Genomic DNA, 15480 nt, shown 5'->3' with positions numbered 1-15480 from the left:
CTCTCTTTCACAGAAGGCAAGAGTATTACCTGAAGGATAGAATGCAGTTGGACAACAGACACATTCTTATTTCTCTTGTTTTGTCCTACTTTTAACGACCCTCATTAAATACTGGGCTGAAATATAAATTAAAAAAACACGTTGGAAAGGATGTACAACCGAAGGCTGTGTATGTATATACAGTATGTCAAAAAGCCTTTATTTTTATACTTTAAATGCTCTAAATTAATAAAGAGTAATAATTACTATGTTATCTTTCATTTTTTATTTTCAAAATGTTTTAGTGACACAGCTTCATGGTAGGAATATCTTGTAGTGGTTAAGAGTGGGTGCCATCTAGAACATACAGATATTTTTGTTGACTCGAGCTACTGAAGCAGCATCGTTTCAGGATGCGTATATAAAATTAAGTTTGGTTATATCAATGCCAAGGAGATAATTTTTGGAGTGCATGTTAGTACAGGAATCTTTGGAAATGCTAAGAATGTACTTCTCCTTTGAAACATTTTCCCCTTCATAATACCTATTCTAACACTGCAGTTAGTCAACTTCACACCTGAAGCCGTCACTTAAAACTAATAATCTAGAAATTTAGTTTTATTCTCAACATCATTTTTAAGAATGGCATAGGTAAGAGTTCTGAACAAAGGTATTTGATGCAAATACAGATAGCACAAACGGGCCCAAGGAGTGGTTCGAATTTGTGATTTAGCATGAAAATATTTCAGCATTAAAACTTGTTTTCAAAGGGAAAGTAGTTTAATATAATTTCATGTTTTGTATTTGTCATAAAAGACTTCAAATATCATGATTTTAAAGTATTAACCAACAGTGAAAAATATAAAGTAGATTTAGGAAAATATAGCTGAGATGAGTATTATTACTAAAAGAAACCAACAAACTCACATTTTAACATAAAATTTTAAAAGGTCATTTTGATACACTTTAGAAATATCTTCCTTGTATATCATTAAATACCACTTATGGAAGAATTTAATTCCTTATAAAAACTGTTTAAATTTTGGCTTAATTTTTTTTCCCTTTTAAGCACTTCTCGACCTTTTGGGAGAAAATAATCATCAACACAATGAATTTTCCTTGTGAAGCCTTGTAAGAGGAACATAGGTCATAAAATTTATATTGCTTTTAGGAAATAGATCTGATTTCATGCTGTTTTTCTATATTCAGTTTATATACCTCATTGCTTCATAGTAGTAATTTTCTTCTCACAGTTTTATGGATTTGACCAAAACGACAGTTTCTAATTGTCTAGAGATAATTTTTGAAGTATCAAAATAGGTTTTGTTCTTGAACTGTTTTGCCCTCTATAATTGTGTATAGTTGTATAATTATAATTTATCATTGTATCAGCTCAGCTGATCGATATTCTCTTCTTCTCATGGTGCTGTATAATGAATATCCATTATCACAAGGGGGAAAAAATACTCTGTAGGCAATCACCAGTTCTCCTGAAGCCATGAATAGGTGTATTCATAAACCAGCAGCATCACTGCACCACCTAGAAAAGAAGAGAGCTGGTTTTTATCCCAAGTCCTGTGAAATCGTGCTGTCTTTCCCACTGGGTTTCTGAATCCCTGGAGTCCGATGCAGCCTATCAGGCAGAAGCCATTCAGAATCATCAGTTCTCAAGCTCCAACACACAGAAAACTACTGTGGAAAATTCTCAGAGCGAAATCAAGACCATCTTGAGTCTCTAACTACATTTTTTCCCCATGAGTTTCTGTAACTTTCATCATTTCTCATCAGATTCTTTTTCAGGCACTTTTAATTTTTAAAAGTAAGTAAATACAGACACATTTAGTCATGTAAGGGCATGTGGCTTTCCCGCAAACTGAAACCTTCAGATTTGTCATATGTAGGCAAAGGATTTATCTTTTTCAGTTTATAATTAGCATTGTTGTCGTTGCATTCAAGAAGGAAATCTCTAAGATGGTGCTGGATGCATGAGCCTGGTTTTCTCTTACAGCTTTCAAACTGGATTACAATGTGAAAAATAGCTTCTGAGTACTTTGAAAATCTGTATTTCAAAACTTAGCTAGCTTTCAACCTCCTTTTGTTGCCTCAGATTTTTGTTGCCTTCATTCCTTTCATCTGCCTCAGATATATACGGATTGCACTTGAAAATTTGGTAGTCGGGGTTGAGTGTCATAAGACCATCATTTATCTTGGAAGAGAAGAGTTATATAACTGGCTGCAAAAGGGCTTGCTATGTAATATGTCAATAGGACTATGATATGGAAAACAAGCACTGAGGCTGCTGAATACTTAGACGTCGGGAGAAGCATTTGCATGTGGATGATTCTGTGTTCTGTCTGATGCCGTAAATAGCACATATCCTGTGCCCTTTAAGATATTCTCTATCCTTTCATGTCTATGTGAACAATATTACAAAATCAAAGTGTGGACAAACGGCAGAAACTAACACAACATTGTAAAGCCCAATTTAAAAAAATGTGGACAGATATCCAGAGTACAACTTAGAGAAGACTTGGCTGCATGAACAGAAGACTGGCTTCTGACAGAAAGAAACAGAACTTGATTTTGATCTTATTTTGTACACACTACCATATATATATATTTTTAATCTACAGGCCGCACATGTTTGTGTAACCTTATACCAAAGATAATTATCTGCCTGTAATTTTCGTTTTTAACCCCTGAAGATACTCTAATAGCCCCCTCTCAGCTGCTGTAGCCCTATTGGCTCTGGCAAACAAAAAGGGATGCACTACGGAGGGTTGTTAATATGTATGTAATTGCTCCGTTTACTCTTATTAACTGTTCACCATATAAGACAAGAACACGCAGAATCGGTTAGTTTGCAGCCTAGTGATATTTGGAGTTTAAACCACAGACTTCAAGATTCTTCTTTCATGGGAGGTCCTGATCATTAGACACATAGAGCTGCTAAGGCTGTTATAAAAATAAGATGGGGGCTTCCCTGGTGGAGCAGTAGTTGAGAGTCTGCCTGCCGATGCAGGGGACGCGGGTTCGTGCCACGGTCCGGGAAGATCCCACATGCCGCGGAGCAGCTGGGCCCGTGAGCCATGGCCGCTGAGCCTGCGTGTCTGGAGCCTGTGCTCTGCAACGGGAGAGGCCACAGCGGTGAGAGGCCCGCGTACAGCAAAAAAAAAAAAAAAAAAAAAAAGAAGATGGGATGCTTCTCTAGAACGAAGGATGAAAATGCCAGGTTCACCCTTCTTTTCTTTTTTACTGTCTCTCGCTCTTCCTCTTTCTCTCTCTCGAAAAAATCTTATCCTTAACTCAAAAGTCTTACCTTTCTCTCTACACCTTTCTTTCCTTTGAGGTTGCTAGGACCTGTATGTTTGGGATGAGAGTGGAGGCCATGTCCTTGAATGAGATTTCCAGTTATTCACAATTTTGTTTAGCCTGGACAGCATGTTCACAAGAACACCTTTCATTGGATTTAACACCACAGCAACTCAGGACACCTCATGCAAAAAACACTTAAAAAGCCAACCAAACATTTACAAGCCTCTAACAAAACCTGGGGTCAGATTATTTAAGAGTTTTGGATTAAGGTTCCAGTCAATTACCGTTTTAGCTAAACTCTCCCTGATCGCTCTCCCTTTTCAGGCCCATCCCGTCCTGAGAAAGCTGGATTAGGGCCAGTCCTATGATTTTCTCTAATACTAGGTCTACTAGCAGGTTTATACTGTGTGGTGAAGGAAAAACACCACATTCTTGAAGAGACAGTGGCACAAAATCACCAATATTCTTTGTCATTGGGGTCGTGTTGACACACGGGCCAATAACAAATAGAAGGCAGGTCTGAATCTCAAATGTGAAGCAAAAATCCATGCTTAAATGCCTAAAAGGCTGGGACAGATGGACTGGGAACTGTGGAAGTGTTTTCAAAATATACAAAAGTATGAACTGTTCACGAGCTTCAATTTACAGACTGCTGTTCTATATCTCACGTTGGCAGAAATGCTCGTTCACTGGGCTGAGATTTAAAGGTAAATGTGCATGTGTGTGAGTGTGGCAGGGGAAGGGGACATCAGTGTTCAAAGGGAGGATTGGGAAAGGGAGAAAGGGGAGGAGTAGGGGCCAGTTCTGGGGAAGATTTCCAGGATGTCTAAGAAGGTGAGTGTAGCCTGGTAAAATAATACGTGTGGTCTAGTGCATACTTCTGTACTTATTCACAAGGTTGCTTATAATCCAAGACTATTTGCCCAGGTGGTTGAGTCTGCAGCAGTTGCTTTCTTATCTATTTACACAGAGGCAGCTGACTCTCCCTGTGGGAATGACAGCCGGCTTTTTGTGGGCTGGCATCCTGAGGTAAGGCCCCGAGCCAGGAGCCTCCACCATCATGCTGACAGGAGCTAGGAAGGTGAGCGCCAGGCTGCAGCTTCTCCATTCTTGCTTCCCAGAGGCGACAGTGGGGAGAGTTGCACTGGCTGTTCATGGAGACTAGCTGTCCTCCTTTTCTCCTTCTGAAGCGAAGCTGAGGCAGGAGCAAGAATGAACTAGAAGCACAGGGAAAGTTTTATTGGGCTGGTCCCTCAGTCAGTAAAAAATCCTCCCTTTCAGCCAGAAGCGACTCAAACTCCGACTGGCTGTGCATCCTTTCCGATTGACTTAAGGTGGGCTTTGGCTTCTATTAGCCTCCAGTAAGGCCACAAATAGTACCTTATAAACAAAAGCAGAACGTTTCTAATGGACGCCTTTAGTGTCTTGAATACTCCCAGACAACTTTTTATCCTTAAGGTTTCCATGTTTCACAGTGTGACAAACTTTAGTTGTGTTACAGATAGACACAAATAAGATAAAAGGGATACTAGAGAAATAAGGAAGGAAGGATATAAGTAATGAAAACATTATTACCTGGTCCAAGCCTCATAATCTTGGGAAGCAGGCCTTTATACAAAGCTAAAATGCTAGAACCGGAAGGGAAAGAGCAACATTCTTATTCTGAAAACAAAATGCAGTTGTACCTCAGCTTTACTGAGATGCTGACCCAGCATTTACCCAGAAAAGTCATTTGAGAAAAATTTTCAAATCCCAAAACAGACAGTATCGGGCTAAGTATTCTCTGCAGCAAATTGGATGAGAGGAAAGAATTAATCCTTTAATACCCAAGCTATGCTGATCTTGTCCCATCGCAAATAGGACTTTCATCAGCGAGATGGTTTTTGTTATCCAGACAGGCCTTACTTTCAAGACAGCTGTGTATATGGACAAAATGACTCTTGGAATTGAGTTTAAAAGACCATAAACGCAGTCCTCACAGAAGGAAATACGATGCAGTTTAGATCAAAATAATAAAATACTACTTGCTTACTTGAGAATAAGACCTGCTGAGGAGGGATGAAGAGACGAAAGTAAGACTTAAAAAAAAAAAAACAGTAGAAAAAGGCACATACTTTAAATTCTTAAAAGAAAACTACCTTCACAGAACTCTCATGTTTAATTCTCTCAGGAGAATATAATTAGGTGACATTTTGATTAGATGTATAGTCAGAAGACAATTACTCTCCTGCCCACGTGGGAACAGGGCATATTATATGCAATAGCATACTGTGCAAACCGACAAGCAAAGAGTTCACCTTGGGAGAAAAAAAAAAAGTTCACCTTGGCAATCTAGGACAAACATACAGTATATTGAATGATCGTGGCTTATGTTTCTTGATGGCGTAAGAAGGTTTTGCCAACATCTCATTACTGTGTTATCTCACAAAGTTTCTCATCTATTCCCTAGAGCTTCTCAGACACACACCCAATTCAGGAGGGCTTAATGGCTCTCATCAAAATGGAAGTACAATATGGTTTTAGCAATGCTTCAGTCTTGCACATTTATTAAAATAAGAATGTGTTACCCTTCTTCCTGATAGACCGTGGCCATTGTTTTAAAACAGGTTCTGTACTTGATCTCTCCAGGAACTGGCTGAGGCCCTTGAATCCTACTTTTGGCAACATCAAAAGGGATGTTAATGACTGAGGCTATTGTGCCCGAGAGAAGACCAACCCCAAATTTTCTCAGAAACTCCAAGGTTGGATCCTAAAAGAAAAGAAGAATAAAATAACAGAAAGGGAAGCGTAAGCCCCTAAGTCGGTTAAACACTATAAAGCAATATGTATTTAAGCAGAGCGTTGCACTCCCCGGCACCCTCCTGTTATTCCAGCGGAACACATTAGGATTTCCTAGGCTGGAACTTGTTTTCTTGACAATCCCATTGGCTATGTTTTTACACATGGTCTAAATTGCTGAAGTACACATTTCCTCACACAGGATTTATAAACACAGTTCATAAAGAAAGACTGGTATGGCATATGGGGATGATTTGTATAATTGGGCTTCACAATGTACTTAGTATTACTGTATCAAAACAGGAGAAATCCAAGCACACTATTAGCTAATTGGCCAGAATATTTTACAAATGACAGCAACTTCCACCATGAAGCCTACTAAAATGCTCATTTGTGTGCGGACCCCCAAATGTTAAATTAAATCAAGGCTACTCTCGGTCTGCTGCTATTCCCCTCCAGGTTTTTTGCATTTATTTTCACGTGTAGCTGATCCACTGTACTGAGAAGTGCTAGCTTCCTGTTATTAACAAACCAACTTGGGAAGGCTGCAAAACAGCCTGTGACATTCTGTGCATTATAAACAGTAGTAAGTCACTGGACTATTGGCTGAAGAATTTTCAACCCATTGTTCCTGAATCTTATTCTTCCTTCAATGGCAAAGGAAGAAAAGGTGAGAGACAGAGACAGAAAAGAGACAGGGAGAGAGACATACACGCACACAGAAAGGGAGGAAGAAAGAGAGAGAAAAATATTTCTTCTTTCCATTTGAATTTGGGTCCTTCACTTTGGTCTGATTTGATTTTCCACCCCTCCCTGCTCTGCTCCTGACATCAAAGTATTTAATTAGGTCTTATGTGGAAGTCACTTTCTTTTTGCCTATTTTTGTGCCTAGTGAGCTCACATTATGCTTTGTTACGATGAATTTGCTGGAAAGTTCTCATTTTGCTGTCAGCCTCAGTTCTTGCCCTGAAGAGAGGTCATCTCACAAACCGTAAGTTGCTGACGGAGACCTCCCCTATCCTTCCCCTGGCCTCTCTTTTGGTCAATACTTCGGAGGGAATCTTCACAGAGGAACAATACAGGGTAGTGCCATGATGCTATTTTTATCCAGCAGGAGAAGTAAACGTGGGAACCATTCTCTGCTTAATAAAAAAAAAAAAATCAGGTCTGAGCATTGCATGCTTATAGCTTTGATGGAAGAAGAAAAATTCTGGAAGCTCTGAAATTTTCAACTGAAACAAGAGCCAGATACCATCACAGAAACTCCTATATGGTTAAATATAAAAAGTGAGGGGTTCGGTAATAATTCTTGGATCTGGGCCATACAGGTGTCGGGTAGGTTTAAAGGGATTTAAAAACCAACAGGGTCTTTCAACAGGAAAAACAATGCAGTGATTGCAGTATGAGTGAGGTGTGTTTAAATAATTTCCCCTCCCCCCATTCTTTTCCCTTTTACAAGGAGAGAAAAATGCCTTTATGTTACCCTTCTCCATTCTGGCACAGAAGCAGAACTGGAGCTCGGGAGGATGGCGGATTCAGGGCCAGCTCTGGTTGTCTGACCTTGCACGAGTCACTGAATCCCATGGAGCCCAGTGTGTAGAAGGGATGTTTTTAACACCCACCTTAACTTTGTACTGCATGGTTTTTCTGAGAAATAAAAACAATAATAGTCGTAAAAGTGCTATGAATATTGTACAAGCCTGGCAGAAAATGGATAGTATTTTTATGTAACCTGTTTTCTAAAGTCTCAAAACACCTATGATGAGACCCTCTCGTGGTGCTCCTGCGACACAGCCAAGGACAAGGGTGAAAGTGATGACTTGTATATGCACAGTGACCTTTTGGGAAGTTCAAGGGACCCTGTCAATCACACAGCGTCTCCCACCTCCTGATGTGTTCGCTGAGGATTGGAGTTGGGGAGGGAGGAGAGGCTAAGACACTCAATGAAGGTCATTATGTTTGAGATGCTGTTGGGGACCAAATCCTAAGGTCTTCAAGCCATCATAGTGTTCACTAGCACAAGCGTACATTGAACCCATGTTTTCTATTAATTTCCCAGCTCAACAGTAAGATCCCACAGTAGTTTCCAAATCCAGTTGTGCATCAGAGTTACCTGGGAGCTTTACAACATATGGATACCCAGACCCACCTCAGACCCACCTTAGGTTCCCAGAATCACCTGGGAAAGTACCTAGAAGTTGCTTTAAAATAAGCCCATGCACATATGGTCACCTTATCTTTGATAAAGGAGGCAAGAATATACAGTGGAGAAAAGACAGCTTCTTCAGTAAGTGGTGCTGGGAAAACTGGACAGGTACATATAAAAGTATGAAATTAGAACACTCTCTAACACCATACAAAAAAATAAACTCAAAATGGATTAAAGACCTAAATGTAAGGCCAGACACTATCAAACTCTTAGAGGAAAACATAGGCAGAACACTCTATGACATAAATCACAGCAAGATCCTTTTTGACCCACCTCCTAGAGAAATCGAAATGAAAACAAAAATGAACAAATGTGACCTAATGAAACTTACTTTTGCACAGCAAAGGAAACCATAAACAAGATGAAAACACAACCCTCAGAATGGGAGAAGATATTTGCAAATGAAGCAACTGACAAAGGATTAATCTCCAAAATTTACAAGCAGCTCATGCAGCTCAATATCAAAAAAACAAACAACCCAATCCAAAAATGGGCAGAAGACCTATATAGACATTTCTCCAAAGAAGATATACAGATTGCCAACAAACACATGAAAGGATGCTCAACATCACTGGGAATGTAAATTGATACAGCCACTATGGAGAACCCTATGGAGTTTCCTTAAAAAACTAAAAATAGAACTACCATATGACCCAGCAATCCCACTACTGGGCATATACCCTGAGAAAACCATAATTCAAAAAGAGTCATGTAGCAAAATGTTCACTGCAGCACTATTTACAATAGCCAGGACATGGAAGCAACGTTAGTGTCCATGAACAGATGAATGGATAAAGAAGATGTGGCACATATATACAATGGAATATTACTCGGCCATAAAAAGAAACGAAATGTTGTTATTTGTAGTGAGGTGGATGGACCTAGAGTCTGTCATACAGAGTGAAGTGAGTCAGAAGGAGAAAAACAAATACCGTATGCTAACACATATGTGTGGAATCTGAAAAAAGAAAAAAAAAAGGTCATGAAGAAACTAGGGGCAAGATGGGAATAAAGACACAGACCTACTAGAGAATGGACTTGAGGACACAGGGAGGGGGAAGAGTAAGCTGTGACAAAGTGAGAGAGAGGCATGGACATATGTACACTATGAAACGTAAAATAGATAGCTAGTGGGAAGCAGCCACATAGCACAGGGAGATCAGCTCGGTGCTTTGTGACCACCTAGAGGGGTGGGATAGGGAGGGTGGGGGGGAGGGAGACACAAGAGGGAAGAGATATGGGAACATATGTATATGTATAACTGATTCACTTTGTTATAAAGCAGAAACTGACGCACCATTGTAAAGCAATTATACTCCAATAAAGATGTTAAAAAAAAAAGAACTTCAGGACTTCTGACATTGCCAGGCTGAGGGCCCATGTCTGGGAATCACTGATTTTGATATTCCAGGCAGACAAAGCAGATGGTCAATTGCTACCCCTCTGGGCATTCTAGGGAGGAGAAAAGTCTTTTGGGGATGGCCAAGAGCTATCCCTCACCACCCGGCCTCTGGGCCCCTTTCCAGCCTCTTCCTCTGAGTCCATGGTCTGCTCTAGGCAGCAACCCAGACTGGGATCGGATGCGCCAAGGAGAGCCCTGCCAGCTCACCTCTGCTTTCTTTGCTGCATGTCATCAACCATCCTCGGAAGAACACAGTCCCTCAAATGCCCCTCCCCTTCATCCCCCTCCGGCTGCTCTTGCTACTTCTTTGGCTTTAGCTCAGGTTCCCATTACTTTCACCAAGTCTTGCTTTCTTCTTGCTTCTATCATCTGTTCTTCACAGTGGCACCAGGGATTTTTTTTTTTTTTAATAAAAACGTATCTGCTTCTGATGCCTCCCTACTCAAAGACCCTCAACCCTTCCCCACAGCACAGAGAGTAAAGCCAAAGCTCCTCATTGGCCTTTGGTTTGTTTCCCATGATATGCTTTCAACCTACCTTTCTAGCCTCAAATTCTACAACTCTACCCCCAAGCCAAACTACACTCATGCTGGTTAAATCATAATCATGCCCATTTCTACCGAACACTTTTCTAAGTCCATGTTTTTCTTCAAACAACTCCCACAACCTAGAATGTCATTCTCCATCATATTCACAGATAGCAGCCCCACTCTTTATGGTCCAGCTTAAGTCCCACCTTGCCCAAGAGACTTCCGTGGATCCCCATCAAAATTGATTTCTCCCTCTTGGGCACTCCTGAAACACTGCCTGATCCTCGATCGTCCTTGCTCTGGCTCTCTTTGTGTCTGGTTTATTTTTGTGTGTATCGATCTTCCCTGCTGGAATGTGAGCTGGCACAGAACAGGAGCATGTGTTATTCCTCTTTGTGTCACCTACTACACAGTGTGCACAGTAAGTGCTAAATAAATGTCTGCGGATTAGCCTATCACTGTAGTTTATCTTTGTAGAAACAATGAGAATCAAGCTTTGACCTTAATCACTATTTCTCAAAATTCAGTATCTTCTACCCTGTAAATGAACCCCTATTAGAACTTTATGTTTCTGTCTTTCTGCCAGGAGGCGTTAACATGGGGACATGACAAGGCATAGGACATTTGCAAAGTGGAGTATTTCCAGGCAAATGAATTGAGACTCTCAGGTCATAGAGCCAGGCCTGGGCTTGCCAGACCCCATTACTCAGGGACTCACAGAAAAAAACATGATATGGCATCCTGTGACCAGATTTTAGCAAAAGAATGCAGTGGGCACAGAGTAAAGTCTTGAAATATTACTCTTTGGGCTGGCTCTTCTTTCTTACACTTCCTGATCTTTCCCCTAGTAGGGAGAGGCATCCACTTGCCTCAAGAATGAGGATTGTTGTAGCAGGACTATAAAGAGAGAGCAAAAGGTAATATTTAGTGTTTCTGGTTTTCAAATTAGGCTCTTCAGTGTATTACATCAGTTAATCTTCACAGTCTTTGAGGTAAGAACTATTATTTTTATTTCTATTTTACAAATGAGTGAACTGAAAGCTTAGGTGTAAGAAGGGAATTTTTGTTACATCCAAGTGAACCCAAGACTTTGCCTTAGGGGATAGTTTTTCTACTGATATGCCTAAGGGTTGTGGGTGGGTTGTTGTGGGAGGTGCCTGAGAACCTCCTGAAATTATAAGCAATGGTTCTGGGTATGTGCAGATGGGCTTTTCAGGAGAAAATGTCTATAGATTTTATCAGGCTCACAGAAGCTTAAAAACATCTTCATCAAATCATTTCCCCTACCAATAAATTTATAAAGTAAAAAAAGGACAGTGCAGTGTTGAAAACATTGGGGCTGAAAACAGAAAGCCCTCATTTTCATGGGCGTTATCAGGCAATTCACCTTAGTGAAAAGATTTCTGCAAATATTTCCACTCTGGACTCAGGTTACTCATACCTCAACCATATCTATGAACTCAATGGTTCTCAAAGTGTGGTCCCTGAACCACCATCATCAGTATCATGTGAGAACTTAGTAGAAATGAAAATTGGGGTTTTACCCCAGGCCTACAGCACCCCAAACTCGGGATGGAGCACAACAATCTGTCTAAACAAGTCTTCCAAATTATCCTGATGGATGCTTGTCTGAGAACCACTGCTAAACTGAACCTTATGGTTCATCTTTTTGGATCCTTGGACTGGATAAATGATGCTCTAAAAGGGTCTGGATGTGCTGGGAAGCATTTTAAAGCCTTCTTTGGTGGAAGCAGAGCTTTGTTTTTTAAGGCTGTAGAACTGAACACAATGCTATTAACTCTGTTCACCTTTTCCTACCCCAGGTCCATCCAAAGCAAGAATGCACATCTGTGAGGTTGTTGGGTCCGAGTGAAACCTATCACACAGTTTGAATGGGTCATGCTGTACTGGCAATCAGTGAATCATGCCAGCATTTCTGTCAATAATCATAATGACAAATAACAATAAAAGTAAAGAGAAGTAATAAAATAATGTACATGGTATGATATTTGTGGTATTTTTCATAATTTTCATTAAGAAAGTTAATGGTACTGTTAATAATAGTTACTTATTGATAGATAATTTTATATGCAAAAAACATTTACAAAACCTATATATCATATAAGAACCCTATGAATTAAGTACATAACACCATTTTACAGATAAGGACATGAAACTTAAAGAGTTAAGTCACTTGATCAAGATCACACTGCTTATAGGAGGTGGAGCTTGGATTTGAACTCAAGTTCTTCAGACTTCCAACCATTGTTATATTATATCCCATTCATTATGTTATATTCCTTCTCATTCACCATTCATTTGTTGTATATTCATCCAACATACATTTATTGTATGTCTACAAATGCCTGGTCCTACAGTGGGTGCTAGAATTGAGTGTGAAGGTAAATGGTCCAGAGAGGGGATAGGGTGGCTTTATAATGAAGTATCATAGTACAATGTGATGAGTACTGAAATGGGGGTGTGAACAAAATGCAGGGGTAAACATGCAGTAAAGAGAAGGGAGTTACTTCTGGACTTTCACTATCAAAGTTCGATGAGACAGTACCTAACTTCTGCCTCTTAAAAACTTAGTCACTTGTTCGTCTTTATGAACTCAACGGAAGACATCTCATTATTACAAGTCACCATGCATTAGCTAAATGGTTAGCCTTCTGGCTTGATTATCATATTACTTGAAATGTCATTTTGCCCTTTCCATTAGTTTATTTTAAAAACTGAACAAAGATGATGATGATAAGACACGATGTGCTAGGCACTGTGTTAAGCACTTTCTGTATATTTAAGCCTCACAATATTGCTGAGCAGATGAGGTATCTGAAGCTTACAGAAATTGTCTACCTTACAAAGAAATATAATTTTATTTATTTATTTATTTAAAGTCTTATAAGTATAAAAGGTTTTTTTCAAATTTTATTTTATTTTTTTATACTGCAGGTTCTTATTAGTTATCTATTTTATACATATTAGTGCATATATGTCAACCTCAATCTCTCAATTCATCCCACCACCACCACCCCACCCCATGCTTCTCCCCTTGGTGTCCATATGTTTGTCCTCTACATCTGTGTCTCTATTTCTGCCTTGCAAACCGGTTCATCTGTGCCGTTTTTCTAGATTCCACATATATGCGTTAATATACGATATTTGTTTTTCTCTTTCTGACTTACTTCACTCTGTATGACGGTCTCTAGATCCATCCACGTCTCTACAAATGACCCAATTTCACTCCTTTTTATGGCTGAGTAATATTCCATTTTATATATGTACCACATCTTCTTTATCCATTCATCTGTCGATGGGCATTTAGGTTGCTTCCATGAACTGGCTATTGTAAATAGTGCTGCAATGAACATTGGTGTCATGTGTCTTTTTGAACTATGGTTTTCTCTGGGTATATGCCCAGTAGTGGGGTCGCTGGGTCATATAGTAGTTCTTTCTTTTTTTTTTTTAACATCTTTATTGGGGTATAATTGATCAGTCATACATAAACATATGTTCCCATATGTCTTCCCTCTTGCATCTCCCCCCCTCCCACCCTCACTATCCCACCCCTCCAGGCTGTCACAAAGCACCGAGCCAATATCCCTGTGCCATGCGGCTGCTTCCCACTAGCTATCTACCTTACTACATTTGTTAGTGTGTATATGCCCATGACTCTCTCTCGCCCTGTCACAGCTCACCCTTCCCCCTCCCCATAACCTCAAGTCCGTTCTCTAGGAGGTCTGCGTCTTTATTCCTGCTTTACCCCTAGGTTCTTCATGACATTTTTTTTCTTAAATTCCATATATATGTGTTAGCATACGGTATTTGTCTTTTTCTTTCTGACTTACTTCACTCTGTATGACAGACTCTAGGTCTATCCACCTCATTACAAATAGCTCAATTTCGTTTCTTTTTATGGCTGAGTAATATTTCATTGTACATATGTGCCACATCTTCTTTATCCATTCATCCGGTGATGGACATTTAGGTTGTTTCCATCTCCGGGCTATTGTAAATAGAGCTGCAATGAACATTTTGGTACATGACTCTTTTTGAATTTTGGTTTTCTCAGGGTATATGCCCAGTAGTGGGATTGCTGGGTCATATGGTAGTTCTATTTTTAGTTTTTTAAGGAAACTCCATACTGTTCTCCATAGTGGCTGTATCAATTTACATTCAGATCAATACTGCAAGAGGGTTCCCTTTTCTCCACACCCTCTCCAGAATTTGTTGTTTGTAGATTTTCTGATGATGCCTATTCTAACCAGGATGAGGTAATACCTCACTGTGGTTGTGATTTGCATTTCTCTAATAATTAGTGATGTTGAGCAGCTTTTCATATGCCTCTTGGCCATCTGTGTGTCTTTGGAGAAATGTCTATTTAGGTCTTCTGCCCATTTTTTGATTGGGTTGTTTTCTTAATACTGAGCTGCATGAGTTGTTTGTATATTTTGGAGATTAATCCTTTGTCCATTGATTGGTTTGCAAATATCTCACATTCTGAGGGTTGTCTTATTGTTTTGTTTATAGTTTCCTTTGCTGTGCAAAAGTTTTTAAGTTTCATTAGGTCCCATTTGTTTATTTTTGTTTTTATTTCCATTACTCTAGGAGGTGGGTCAAAAAAGATCTTGGTGTGATTTATGTCAAAGAGTGTTCTTCCTATGTTTTCCTCTAAGAGTTTTATAATGTCTGGTCTTACATTTAGGTCTTTAATCCATTTTGAGTTTATTTTTGTGTATGGTGTTAGGAAGTATTCTGATTTCATTCTTTTACATTTAGCTGTCCAGTTTTCCCAGCACCACTTAATGAAGAGGCTTTCTTTTCTCCATTGTATATCCCTGCCTCCTTTGTCATAGGTTGGTTGACTATAGGTGCATGGGTTTATCTCTGTGCTTTCTATCCTGTTCCATTGATCTATATTTCTGTTTTTGTGCCAGTACCATATTGTCTTGATTACTGTAGCTTTGTAATATAGTCTGAAGTCAGGGAGTCTGATACCTCCAGCTCCATTTTTTCCCCTCAAGATTGCTTTGTATATGTGGGGTCTTTTGTGTCTCCCTACAAATTTTAAGATTTTTTGTTCTAGTTCTGTAAAAAATGCCATTGGTAATTTGATAGGGGTTGCATTGAATCTGTAGATTGCTTTGGGTAGTATAGTCATTTTCACAATATTGATTCTTCCAATCCAAGAACATGGTTTTTCTCTCCAACTGTTTGTGTCATCTTTGATTTCTTTCATCAGTGTCTTATAGTTTTCTGAGTAC

At 39.5% G+C, this 15480-nt stretch overlaps 1 protein-coding gene across 2 annotated transcripts in view; it reads right to left on the bottom strand.

The window, feature by feature from the left end:
• Positions 1 to 391: 391 nt before the first annotated feature.
• Positions 392 to 15480, bottom strand: part of SLC25A21 (solute carrier family 25 member 21) — a 543072-nt gene continuing 527983 nt past the window's right edge. For both annotated transcript variants that reach the window (XM_019924011.3, XM_019924010.3), the window contains 3 exons: positions 5862 to 6043; positions 4870 to 4922; positions 392 to 1519 (listed from right to left, as the gene is read on the bottom strand). In XM_019924011.3, coding sequence (XP_019779570.2) covers positions 1458 to 1519; positions 4870 to 4922; positions 5862 to 6043 — 297 coding nt within the window. In that variant the 3' untranslated portion in view covers positions 392 to 1457. The remainder of the gene's footprint in view (positions 1520 to 4869; positions 4923 to 5861; positions 6044 to 15480) is intronic.

This window comes from Tursiops truncatus, chromosome 2 (assembly GCF_011762595.2).
Source record: "Tursiops truncatus isolate mTurTru1 chromosome 2, mTurTru1.mat.Y, whole genome shotgun sequence".
NCBI lineage: Eukaryota > Metazoa > Chordata > Mammalia > Artiodactyla > Delphinidae > Tursiops > Tursiops truncatus.
Note: the sequence above shows the minus strand (reverse complement) of the source record. Positions and strands in the feature narration are given on the sequence as shown.